Genomic DNA, 14,280 nt, shown 5'->3' on the forward strand with positions numbered 1-14,280 from the left:
GGACGATGCTTGAACTGTGAAACCAAACATAAATGGTCTCCACTTCTCCATTACTCTTGGTCTACGTGGCCTTTCTAAAAAAAGAATTTTCTATTCACCACACAATGAACCATCAACTATCAGCAATGTCGGTGCATGTGTTTTTAATACGTAAGAACTGAACGTTATTTTGGATGGCTTCATTGAAGTGTGAACGATCTAAAAGCGATTGATGTAAGGTTGACACGAAAGTTTAAGCAGCGCCTTTAAATCGTTCACACGTCAATAAATCCGTCAAAATCGACGTTCAATTCATTTATTTCATTCGTTGTAGTTTAATAATCTCAGGGAATGATATCGTGGGGTTGTTGGGTGTGAAGCAAGGTCGTAAAGTGTTCGTTTTTAGAGGCTGCGATGTTTTTCTTCATAAAAGAGAGCTGAGGATTTTTTTCAAATTCAACATACATAAAGAATGTTATTTTCTCATTATTCACTAAAACAGTACATATGAAGGTGACTTTATAACATTTTTATATGATAAAATACCATTTTTTAATTTTCTTCAGATTGACAGAAGACGGGTCAACTTGACATGTTTGTACTCACAACTTCTCGAGGAATGTTCTTTTCAATTACAAAGATTGTGCACGATGGACAGAATTAGCATAACTTTTAATGGAAACTGACGAAGAAACGACACACTGACGTGTATGATATAAAGTTACTGGCATGCTACCATGCCCATCAAATATCATTGTTGTTGTTTTTTTATCCCCTCCATCCTCCCCCAGCTCCAATACACTCCCTTAGAAATCAAATGACCCACTCATGAGAAGGACAGATGGAAATGTGCATCACGATAATCTCATGTATTACGTTGCAAATCCGGATTCGTTTCACGGTTCCTCTTTTATATGTAAACTTGCTCGGCCAAGCTCAAAGACTGTTCAACTTCCTGATTTTCCAGCTATTAACTTGCAATAACTTATTTATCATATTAATTTGCACTTGCGAGGTGTTTGTCATCAATAACAGGTGTGTATGGTCGTCGTTTATGGCATAATTAGCCCCAAAGAACGTTGGCCAGGCACGGTCCGGCTTTAGGCAATCCCGTCACTATTCCACGCCTCTGATCTTCATCTGTAGATCTATCTACGTGGTTATAGTATAATTCATCAAAGATTTATTTAATTTTTTATATATATTTACTGGTCTAACTGATCTCGATTTGACTTGAACTGACTTCATCATAAAATACGCAAGAGACCTTCTCAAACCCACAGCTGTGTGTACCAACACAACACGTGGCGGAAGTTTGTATTGGTAGCGCCTGCGCATGGAATCGCGGAAGTTCAAATCATACTTCCGTATTCCGAAGTTTGGGGGTGTGGTCAAAACAACACAATGGTAAGTGTCACAAGTTGTGTGTAGAAATGCATTTGCACGTCACTGATTATTTCTACAATTGATCTTCTTCAGTTTGATTAGGATATCATCAGGTTAATGTCTAGATACCTAATGCTGAGACACTTAGCTATGCCTGGCAGCAATAGTTGGCAGCATCTGAGAGCAGCCTAACTCCATTGATTCAATGATTGGGCTACATGGTATATAGTATACGATATGCTATATACTATAATACCTATAAGTTATTTTGGTACACTTGCATTATGGGACTAAAGAGAAGTCACTCTTCATACTCCATGACCAAAAGTAGATCAGTGTGCTGAATTTGAACAAAATGTTTAGAGATAAATGTTTCTTGTTTGTTGATTTTGAACCCAGTATATTCAAGGTAAGCCATTATTCGTTTCGCGAGTCTGTCAGTCTTGGTGTGTATTTAAGTCCATTGTAATATGTTATTTCTGAAATATTCCGTGCATTGACTGTACCACTAACTTTGATTTTTGTAAAAACTGAAAAAGGTTTCTGTTACAAGAGGGAATAAAAGACTGGTAATAGGACATTCGCCTTGACTAACTGTACCAGTTATCGCCAGTCTCAAGAGCATGTAGCACCTCTTCAGTTATATGAATTGCATGTTTTATTATCTCTGGTATAACTTTCACATATGTATTCATGTGGGGAATGGAACCTGGGACTTTGGCGTGTCAAGCCTGTGCCTTAATCACCAAGCTACCAAATTGACGCAAAATGGAAAGAACAAACCATGCATTTGGTCCATCATCTAATGTTGGTAAAGGGAACACAAAATACACTTTCCAACATATGTGGCATGAACCAAATAGGCTAAGAATGGGTTCACAAGATATATCCAAGTGGGGACTCAGTCTTCAGCGTGACAAGCAAGATAATGCTTGTAGTTGTTAGTGAAAATGAGGTCTTTAGCAAATATTAATGAATGAATCTCCTGTGAAAAATATAACACGACTGTAAAAGGACCTCATCAAGAATGTATGACTGATTGTTGGTTTAAATTAATCATGTTTCAGACACATGTACAAGTATGTGATATAGATCCAGATGTAACAACTCTCTTGAAGAAGTTCAAATTTAGGAAAGAGAAAAATGTAGCTGCAATTGTATGTAAGTACACAATGTAAACCAGTGCTTGTTAACTCTCCAGCCATAAAGAGTATAAGATGAGCTGGTGGGATGAACTATCTATAAGACTCATGACATGACCAGTTGTCCACTGTCCATAAGACTGATTATGTGACCAGTTGTCCACTGTCTGTAAGACTCATGACATGACCGGTTGTCCACTGTCTGTAAGACTCATGACATGACCGGTTGTCCACTGTCTGTAAGACTCATGACATGACCGGTTGTCCACTGTCTGTAAGGCTCATGACATGACCAGTTGTCCACTGTCTGTAAGGCTCATGACATGACCGGTTGTCCACTGTCTGTAAGACTCATGACATGACCAGTTGTCCACTGTTTGTAAGACTCATGACATGACTGGCTGTCCACTGTCTGTAAGACTCATGACATGACCGGTTGTCCACTGTCTGTAAGGCTCATGACATGACCGGTTGTCCACTGTCTGTAAGACTCATGACATGACCAGTTGTCCACTGTCTGTAAGGCTCATGACATGTCCGGTTGTCCACTGTCTGTAAGACTCATGACATGACCGGTTGTCCACTGTCTGTAAGACTCATGACATGACTGGTTGTCCACTGTCTGTAAGGCTCATGACATGACCAGTTGTCCACTGTCTGTAAGACTCATGACATGACCAGTTGTCCACTGTCTGTAAGACTCATGACATGACCAGTTGTCCACTGTCTGTTAGACTCATGACATGACCGGTTGTCCACTGTCTGTAAGACTCATGACATGACCAGTTGTCCACTGTCTGTAAGACTCATGACATGACTGGCTGTCCACTGTCTGTAAGACTCATGACATGACCGGTTGTCCACTGTCTGTAAGGCTCATGACATGACCGGTTGTCCACTGTCTGTAAGACTCATGACATGACCAGTTGTCCACTGTCTGTAAGGCTCATGACATGACCGGTTGTCCACTGTCTGTAAGACTCATGACATGACCAGTTGTCCACTGTCTGTAAGACTCATGACATGACCGGTTGTCCACTGTCTGTAAGACTCATGACATGACCAGTTGTCCACTGTCTGTAAGGCTCATGACATGACCGGTTGTCCACTGTCTGTAAGACTCATGACATGACCAGTTGTCCACTGTCTGTAAGACTCATGACATGACCGGTTGTCCACTGTCTGTAAGACTCATGACATGACCGGTTGTCCACTGTCTGTTAGACTCATGACATGACCGGTTGTCCACTGTCTGTAAGAGACTAAGTATAGAAAGTTCTGCTTACTTTAGCTAAAGGACTGTTAAATTTGTTAGTGTTTTACTACTGAAAGTTTCTATCATTGCTCCATGTTAGAACTTTAAAACAACTACAGATAACTATAATTTTTATGTATCATATGTTTCATGAAAATAACATATGGAACAGTGTGGTTAAATCAGCTAAACATGTATCACAGTATTTCTTTTCTAAGTGCATGAAAATATGAAGTGGGAACTGTACACATACAGAGACACACAAACACTCAGGGTATATTCAAGGAATGGCTAATAACATCATACACTGTTGATTGACCGTCTAAAGTGAGGGCTAAGATGTTTGACATACAATTCAGTGATGAATATGCAAATTTCAAGTTGTGAACCATTGATCAACTGTGCATGGATCAGATTTGCTTGCTGGAAGCGTTTGTTGCATGTTTGTTTACCAATAGACTTATTCATTTTGTATGGAGAAAATCTGTGATTACAATCAATTATTGATCAATCTGAGAGTCACGATTATTGATATGAATATGCAGAACAATAACCAGCACTTGGTAATACCCTGAACCCACTCCCCTCCATGTGCTGAGCCCTATTCCTGTGGCAAAACCCTGAAAATAACTGTCCAATCAAATCACTGTCCTGAACGAGAGAAATTCTGTGCTCATTCATAGACAGGAGCGATGAAAGTGTTGATGTGACTTGCAAAACATGGCTTTGGTGGTGAATGGGTTCGGGGTACTTTGCAAAATAGAATGGAGATATGATATAATGGAGCATGTAAACCAATATGCATGATTATGCAATGTCAGTTATTTTAAGGATTTAAATGATTGAGTCCTATACATTTATCACTATATTCAAATGTTGTAATATTTCTTTTTCTCTTTCAGTGAAAGTAGACTTTGCTAAACAATTGGTGATACTAGATGAGGAATATGAGGTATTGTGTTGGTGTACTTCTGTCCAGTGTACACACACTAGGTCGTAATCTGTTCACATGTAATATAATATGGTACTGACTATTGTGTGTCTGGTTATGTATTCTAGAATAGATCAGGTTGAGTAGTGTTCCTCTGCCCTACCAATGAGTCACTCACCCATATCTTACCTCAGTGAATTTAAGTGCGATGGTCAAAAGAAATTAAACCTACAACAACATTATTGCACCAGGAATACAACATTTTGACTGCTTTTTATTTCTTTGTTTTTTCTTTTAAGATAGGTATAGAAAATAAAAATACATCTTCCTTCTAGTACTGTAGTCTAACGCAATTTAGATTTTATGTATCCAACAGTTTCTCAGTTAAGTCACTATTTGATTTCAACCAATAAGTGATCATAAAAAAGAAAGAAACTATATTCCTAAAGAAAATGTGAGTTTTCATCTGATATATCATGTATTTTTAACATTGTCAACAATGGTTATGTAATAATGATAGTGCCTAAAATATCTTATGGTCATAATAATCCACACTAAGTTTCATTTTTATCACTGTGATATTATAAAAATACATTACTGTTCACTACATTGACTTGTTGAGATCATACTTCCCTCCCACATTAAAGAAGACACTCATGCATTGTTTACACGATGGCTAAACATTTCACAGCATGGAACATTCACATGTCTCAGCATAGGTGCTATGCATTTTGGGCCTCAAATGGCCGTGGATAATTGATTGACTTCATAGAAACTTTTTTCTAGTCTTCCTCTACTTGTGAATAGCTGTTCATTTCTGTTTCCGTTCACTCTGGAAAGATAGGCTTTATTTCCTTGTAACTGATTGTTCTGTGAATTGTCTGTTGTGAGGAAGGTACTTATCCACATACCTGGCTCATCTAGACAAAATAGTAAAAGTTGAATCATCTGGACCCCAAATGGAATGCTCTCTTGTTCTCAGAATGGCACTTAGTTTGTGGAACAATAGCAGAAGTATCTTTTTTTTCTGAATAGGACTCACATACAGCCATTGTTGTCAAAAGTTGACAAAGACATTTCTTCTGAAGCATCTAAAACTTGCACATTAGTCATGCTTGAAAATGACAACTTGTGGAGTGAGAACCAACATGCACAATACTGATTTTTGTAATAATTTGCAATGGTAACAACCTGTTTTGTCATGTTATGAGGCTTCTTGTCCAGTTTAACCCAAAATAAAACTAACTCTTCAAACAGATACTGACTATATCTGATTTATAAGAAATTAAGAGCAGTTTGAGAACTTTGCAATCTGATCCTTCAGAGACTGTATATATCTATATATATTGTTGGTTATTTGACGTGTATGATTTTGTCTGCCATGTATGTATCTAGCACTGCTATTCCTGTCTGGTGCTAACATATCTTTATTTATCTTCAGGACTGTTCAATAGAGGAGGTTGCCAATGACCTTCCTGCTTCTCAGCCCCGATATGTCGTACTCAGCTATGTGCACAATCACCAGGATGGAAGAGTGTCCTTCCCTCTCATATTCATTTTCTGTACTCCCCAAGGTAAAACGAAACTTGTTGTCACCACTGTGTGTTAACTAGACCATTTACTCAAACAGTAGCCCATAGCTGTACCCATCCCTGCTGTGTAGATGGTAGCTTGTACCACCCTTGCTGTCTAGATGGTAGCTGGTACCATCCCTGCTGTCTAGATGGTAGTTGGTACCACCCCTGCTGTCTAGATGGTAGCTGGTACCATCCCTGCTGTCTAGATGGTAGCTGGTACCATCCCTGCTGTCTAGATGGTAGTTGATACCATCCCTGTTGTCTAGATGGTAGCTGGTACCACCCTTGCTGTCTAGATGGTAGCTTGTACCATCCCTGCTGTCTAGATGGTAGCTGGTACTATCCCTGCTCTCTAGATGGTTTCTTGTACCATCTCTGCTGTCTAGATGGTAGCTTGTACCACCCCTGCTGTCTAGATGGTAGCCGGTACCATCCCTGCTGTCTAGATGGTAGTTGGTACCATCCCTGCTGTCTAGATGGTAGCTTGTACCGCCCCTGCTGTCTAGATGGTAGCTTGTACCACCCCTGCTGTCTAGATGGTAGCTGGTACCATCCCTGCTGTCTAGATGGTAGCTGGTACCATCCCTGCTGTCTAGATGGTAGCTGGTACCATCCCTGCTGTCTAGATGGTAGTTGGTACCACCCCTGTTGTCTAGATGGTAGCTTGTACCACCCCTGCTGTCTAGATGGTAGCTGGTACCATCCCTGCTGTCTAGATGGTAGCTGGTACCATCCCTGCTGTCTAGATGGTAGTTGGTACCATCCCTGCTGTCTAGATGGTAGCTGGTACCATCCCTGCTGTCTAGATGGTAGCCGGTACCATCCCTGCTGTCTAGATGGTAGCTGGTACCATCCCTGCTGTCTAGATGGTAGTTGGTACCATCCCTGCTGTCTAGATGGTAGCCGGTACCATCCCTGCTGTCTAGATGGTAGCTGGTACCATCCCTGCTGTCTAGATGGTAGCCGGTACCATCCCTGCTGTCTAGATGGTAGCCGGTACCATCCCTGCTGTCTAGATGGTAGCTGGTACCATCCCTGCTGTCTAGATGGTAGTTGGTACCACCCCTGCTGTCTAGATGGTAGCTGGTACCATCCCTGCTGTCTAGATGGTAGCTGGTACCATCCCTGCTGTCTAGATGGTAGCCGGTACCATCCCTGCTGTCTAGATGGTAGCCGGTACCATCCCTGCTGTCTAGATGGTAGTTGGTACCATCCCTGCTGTCTAGATGATAGCTGGTACCATCCCTGCTGTCTAGATGGTAGCTGGTACCATCCCTGTTGTCTAGATGGTAGCTGGTACCACCCTTGCTGTCTAGATGGTAGCTTGTACCATCCCTGTTGTCTAGATGGTAGCTGGTACCATCCCTGCTGTCTAGATGGTAGCTTGTACCATCCCTGCTGTCTAGATGGTAGCTGGTACCATCCCTGTTGTCTAGATGGTAGCCGGTACCATCCCTGCTGTCTAGATGGTAGCTGGTACCATCCCTGCTGTCTAGATGGTAGCTGGTACCATCCCTGCTGTCTAGATGGTAGCCGGTACCATCCCTGCTGTCTAGATGGTAGCCGGTACCATCCCTGCTGTCTAGATGGTAGTTGGTACCATCCCTGCTGTCTAGATGGTAGCTGGTACCATCCCTGCTGTCTAGATGGTAGCTGGTACCACCCCTGCTGTCTAGATGGTAGTTGGTACCATCCCTGTTGTCTAGATGGTAGTTGGTACCATCCCTGCTGTCTAGATGGTAGCTGGTACCATCCCTGTTGCCTAGATGGTAGTTGGTACCATCCCTGCTGTCTAGATGGTAGCTGGTACCATCCCTGCTGTCTAGATGGTAGCTTGTACCATCCCTGCTGTCTAGATGGTAGCTTGTACCACCCCTGCTGTCTAGATGGTAGCTGGTACCATCCCTGCTGTCTAGATGGTAGCCGGTACCATCCCTGCTGTCTAGATGGTAGCTTGTACCATCCCTGCTGTCTAGATGGTAGCTGGTACCATCCCTGCTGTCTAGATGGTAGCCGGTACCATCCCTGCTGTCTAGATGGTAGCCGGTACCATCCCTGCTGTCTAGATGGTAGTTGGTACCATCCCTGCTGTCTAGATGGTAGTTGGTTCCACCCCTGCTGTCTAGATGGTAGCTGGTACCATCCCTGCTGTCTAGATGGTAGCTGGTACCACCCCTGCTGTCTAGATGGTAGCTGGTACTATCCCTGCTGTCTAGATGGTAGTTGGTACCATCCCTGCTGTCTAGATGGTAGTTGGTACCACCCCTGCTGTCTAGATGGTAGCCGGTACCATCCCTGCTGTCTAGATGGTAGTTGGTACCATCCCTGCTGTCTAGATGGTAGTTGGTACCACCCCTGCTGTCTAGATGGTAGCTGGTACCATCCCTGCTGTCTAGATGGTAGTTGGTACCACCCCTGCTGTCTAGATGGTAGCTGGTACCACCCCTGCTGTCTAGATGGTAGTTGGTACCACCCCTGCTGTCTAGATGGTAGCTGGTACCATCCCTGCTGTCTAGATGGTAGTTGGTACCACCCCTGCTGTCTAGATGGTAGCTTGTACCACCCCTGCTGTCTAGATGGTAGCTTGTACCACCGCTGCTGTCTAGATGGTAGCTTGTACCACCGCTGCTGTCTAGATGGTAGCTTGTACCACCGCTGCTGTCTAGATGGTAGCTTGTACCACCGCTGCTGTCTAGATGGTAGCTTGTACCACCCCTGCTGTCTAGATGGTAGCTTGTACCACCCCTGCTGTCTAGATGGTAGCTTGTACCACCCCTGCTGTCTAGATGGTAGCTTGTACCACCCCTGCTGTCTATATGTAGCTCAGTAATTCATTTTGGGGGTCCAAGGCAAGAACATGTAGGTCTATTATAGAAGGGGATGTTAAATTATAGAAAAAGGACCATTGACTGAATGGAAATGTTGGGTACATGTGTGTGTAACATTCAGCAACAATTTTATTGAATGTAATTATTCAGCCAAACAGCCATACTTGTTTGCGTGCCAGAGAACTATGTTCCCAATTTGTTTGTATTTGTATTATTTGAGTATGGCTTCAATGGTTTGCATCCAGTAAAACCCTGAGGACCTGCTGAGCTCTTAGCCCGTTTGATAGCTACTGGTCAGTGTGACTAAGCACTTCCCCCTGACTTCTAGGTAGTTAGTAATAAACCATGTCTTCTTTCAGGGTGTAAGCCAGAACATCAAATGATGTACGCAGGAACCAAGAGGGCATTGGTGGATGCAGCTAAAGTTACAAAGGTAACATGGCACACTTTTGTTTGTTACAGTAGAACACAGATATTACGAACATGGATAGAGTGACCAAACGGATACAACAAACTGTTACAAAATCCCTGATTTATCTCCTATATATATCATCATATAAAATTTATGTACATAATGTACATAATGAATTCTCTACAGTGAATTAACATATATATATTAACATCCTGTCTGTCGACACAGCATGGCCTGTCACCCAGCCAGGTGATTGGCATCCTGTCAGTCGACATTGCATGGCCTGTCACCCAGCCAGGTGATTGGCATCCTGTCTGTCGACACAGTATGGCCTGTCACCCAGCCAGGTGATTGGCATCCTGTCTGTCGACATTGCATGGCCTTTCACCCTGCCAGGTGATTGGCATCCTGTCTGTCGACACAGCATGGCCTGTCACCCTGCCAGATGATTGGCATCCTGTCTGTGGACATTGCATGGCCTGTCACCCAGCCGGGTGATTGGCATCCTGTCTGTCGACACAGCATGGCCTGTCACCCAGCCAGGTGATTGGCATCCTGTCTGTCGACACAGCATGGCCTGTCACCCTGCCAGGTGATTGGCATCCTGTCTGTGGACATTGCATGGCCTGTCACCCAGCCAGGTGATTTGCATGCTGTCTGTCGACACAGCATGGCCTGTCACCCAGCCAGGTGATTGGCATCCTGTCAGTCAACATTGCATGGCCTGTCACCCAACCAGGTGAATGGCATCCTGTCTGTCGACACAGCATGGCCTGTCACCCAGCCAGGTGATTGGCATGCTGTCTGTCGACACAGCATGGCCTGTCACCCAGCCAGGTGATTGGCATCCTGTCTGTCGACACAGCATGGCCTGTCACCCAGCCAGGTGATTGGCATGCTGTCTGTCGACACAGCATGGCCTGTCATCCAGCCAGGTGATTGGCATCCTGTCTGTCGACACAGCATAGCCTGTCATCCAGCCAGGTGATTGGCATCCTGTCTGTCGACACAGCATGGCCTGTCACCCAGCCAGGTGATTGGCATCCTGTCTGTCGACATTGCATGGCCTGTCACCCAGCCACTTGATTGGCATGCTGTCTGACGACACAGCATAGTCTGTCACTAGAGTTAATCCTTCATCAAGAAAATACACATAACAGAATGTTCTGAAATTATTCATTTTCACTTATTATTGTCTTACTTTTTAGGATTTTGAAATCAGAAATCCTGAGGAGCTAACAGAGGAATTCATTAAAGAAAAGCTGCAGTTTTTCAAATAGGATGCCAGTGTTATTTTTGTGGATGCCCGACTGAATGGCCTGGGCACATGAGGGAGAAGCCAGCAGCTCACTGACCTGGCTCCATGGACACACTCTGGCCATGTCAGGACAAGCTCACCTCCGATGAGAACACATAGCTTAGCCTTGCAGCCATCTTTTACATCATTCTTTCTATTAACAGTTATGGTACTAAAATTGTTTTCATTAAATACATTCAGATTTCAATTTTTATTACTTTGATTCATGGATGAGATTCAGCAGCTGGATGAATTAAATTTCCAAATAAAAATGTAGCACGTCAACAACAGTGAACACACAGTTTCGAAGATTCTTCAGACACAGGCCTACTCCTTACCTTGTTTTCTCTGTTAGCTACTGAACCCCAAAAGGCAAAACTTGGCTTTCCTAAAAATAATCTGTGTTTAAATCCAAATCAACATTACATAAAACAATATTATAATAGACCTAGATATAGCTGCAGTAACCATATCTCTGTGCTGCCTCCTATAAACCATTTTGATTTGGGTTTGTCGCCACACAGAACTACTGGCTGTCCAGCTGTGTTTTCCTCATAGATCCTCTTTCCAAATCTGCATCGCCCCTTCTATGCTTCAGCATTCATCTAGAGACAAATGCAACATGATTCACTGCTGAGACACTTACCTTCAAATACAAGTACTTACATTTTAGATCATGTTACAATATATTTACTAAATGAGTTCTAATCTGCCATTGTAAATACACATATTTGAAGGCAAGCTCAGAGATACAGTTATGGCAGCTAACCCAGGTATTCCTTGATGCAATGACTAGCAATTGTCCAACGTCTATCTTTCTGATCTGTGATTTCAAACTGATGAAACATTTCTGCAGAGATAGGTACATTGCTTGCCATGTTCACCTTAACCATGTCTTTGTTGCATGCTATTGTACATAATGATTATGTTGAATTAAGCATTCCTCTCGACTACTTCATGTACCTCATGTACCTCATCGGACTACATCGGACTTCATTCCAGACACTCTGCCAGTCTGCCTCATTGCTGGTCACTCTGGCCAGACCTAAGTAGGGCCCTGTCTTTGAGGCCCCCCAGAAGGCCAAATAATCAGGGTGGCTTACTGTACACACAAATATTCCACTCTGTATAACAATAAGCCAAGGTCCCTTATATCACATGTATCCTTCTTGTTCTTTTGAGAAACCAGACCAAAACTATGCAAAAGACTAACAAATCAAAAATAAGGTGATATGGTGGTTTTAAAAGGATTTAGCCGCAATAAATTTGTATTCTTAAGTGACTGACATTACGTAGCACTGTAAAATCCTCCAGTCAACCATCACCACATTGTTTGGCAACCTGCATACTGGCTTAGAAAATGCATAAAATAATGAAATTAATTTGACCTGGCCTAAGAAATGTATTATTGAGGACATAGGGGAATCCCTTATATACCTTTCTAATTTGTTTGGACAAAATCCATAAATATCCTCAGTACTTAAAATATTTTCGACCAAGTAATGTGTTTATGGGACCATTCATCACCAAATGAGTGTAAACCCATGTATACTGTGACAATGCAAGATTGTAGCAAATAGTGTCATTCTACTAGATCAATCTGTAACTAATCTTGTCACTTGACAGTCCATATTTTCTTGTGCATATTAAACATTTTTTAGAAAAGCGCAGCATGTGTGTATATAATTGCCTGGTAACTATTATTAGGTAAAATACGGTAAATATGAGTTTGTTTTGAAGAATGTGAACATACCTACATTTAACTGCTGTTACAATTTCTTACCTGCCTTTATATATGTGTTCTGTGAAGTGCAGTGTCCTGTTGAGATCTACCATATTAAACACAATAAACAATAACAAGTTGTCTGTCTAACTTCTTTATAATCTTCCTGTGGACTTACATTGTTTGTACACTTCAGCTGTGTGCTTCTGTCAGTCGACTAGGGCTAGAGCAAGGACACGTGCTTATGGATATACAACCTCATTATTACAGGTGATCATGTAGATAAAGGAATCTACACAGAAACATCACCTCAATTGTAATAAACACGTTGTTCAATAAGAACTTGGCTATGTTCAGGACACTGACTTGTAAATGTCACTCAAAGACGTGGAGCTTTTATTGACTAGCTTATTATGTTGTAATCTAAAAGATATGCTTAATGTATACTGCTCAAAAGAAGTTAAAGAACACCGACATTTGGAAGGTTTTCTGTTGCAAAATCCACCAGCAACGACAGATTAATTATGGTGATATGCAGAACATAAGATGTTCTTAAACTTCTTGTGAGTAGTAGACATGAGACACACATGCAATACCCAAATGAACCCGCAGTACACTGAATCCTGAAACATTTGTGATCAGTATTTCCTGTGTTTGGTGTTGCAAACATAAGTCTGATGTTTCCTATTGGCTGTTCTACAGTGTACCTGGTCTGTGAGGACCCACAAACTGCTTCTTGGGCTTATATTTTAACTTCAGTGGATTTTATTCAGTATCACTATCACAAATTAAGTTCTTGTCAATTTTTCCACTTATTTGTTATGCTGGAAGATGTAAAATGGAATATATGATCTGGAATAAGTGAATAAATATGTAGAGCCGGAAAGCCTTATGTCTCAACACTGATTGCAGTATTAGATCATATAGGTGAAATAGAGTCACCTCACCTGCTCACGGGACTGTAGCAAACATGTCTACTTATCACTTATTTCACTAGAATGTTTCCAACCTTCTTTTTTCCATCACTTGGACCACCTCCGTGGTCAAGTGGTAGAGCAGAAGGTCCAGGGTTCGATCCCCGGCCATGTCATACCAAAAGACGTGCTCGCACCATAAATCGGCATCAGTGCACGTCGCTATATAAGTGCAGTAATCTTGGACGCGACGTTAAACCCCATTTTACCTCACCTTTTCATCACTTCTAACATGACGTCAATACACAGCCACACCATCTTTGTCTCTACAGTAAGTAGACATATGCTGATCAGCCTGCTAGGTCCATGTATTGTCTCAGGAATGTTGCTGATCCGTCAGCCAGGTCCATGTATTGTCTCAGGAATGTTGCTGATCAGTCAGCCAGGTCCATGTATTGTCTCAGGAATGTTGCTGATCAGTCAGCCAGGTCCATGTATTGTCTCAGGAATGTTGCTGATCCGTCAGCCAGGTCCATGTATTGTCTCAGGAATGTTGCTGATCCGTCAGCCAGGTCCATGTATTGTCTCAGGAATGTTGCTGATCAGTCAGCCAGGTCCATGTATTGTCTCAGGAATGTTGCTGATCAGTCAGCCAGGTCCATGTATTGTCTCAGGAATGTTGCTGATCCGTCAGCCAGGTCCATGTATTGTCTCAGGAATGTTGCTGATCCGTCAGCTAGGTCCATGTATTGTCTCAGGAATGTTGCTGATCCGTCAGCTAGGTCCATGTATTGTCTCAGGAATGTTACTGATCAGTCAGCTAGGTCCATGTATTG

The 14,280-nt window shown here is 42.5% G+C and overlaps 1 protein-coding gene across 1 annotated transcript; it reads left to right on the forward strand.

The window, feature by feature from the left end:
• The first annotated feature begins 1,321 nt into the window (after positions 1–1,321).
• Positions 1,322–12,670, forward strand: LOC139443481 (glia maturation factor beta-like). Its single transcript, XM_071224464.1, has 6 exons — positions 1,322–1,386; positions 2,433–2,526; positions 4,665–4,714; positions 6,135–6,267; positions 9,458–9,531; positions 10,719–12,670. Exons 1-6 carry the CDS (start codon positions 1,384–1,386, stop codon positions 10,788–10,790), a joined length of 426 nt encoding a protein of 141 aa, XP_071080565.1. The 5' UTR covers positions 1,322–1,383; the 3' UTR covers positions 10,791–12,670.
• The last annotated feature ends 1,610 nt before the right edge of the window (positions 12,671–14,280 follow it).

Source organism: Haliotis cracherodii, unplaced genomic scaffold (genome assembly GCF_022045235.1).
Source record: "Haliotis cracherodii isolate W230 unplaced genomic scaffold, xgHalCrac1.p SCAF_5, whole genome shotgun sequence".
Taxonomy (NCBI): Eukaryota; Metazoa; Mollusca; class Gastropoda; order Lepetellida; family Haliotidae; genus Haliotis; species Haliotis cracherodii.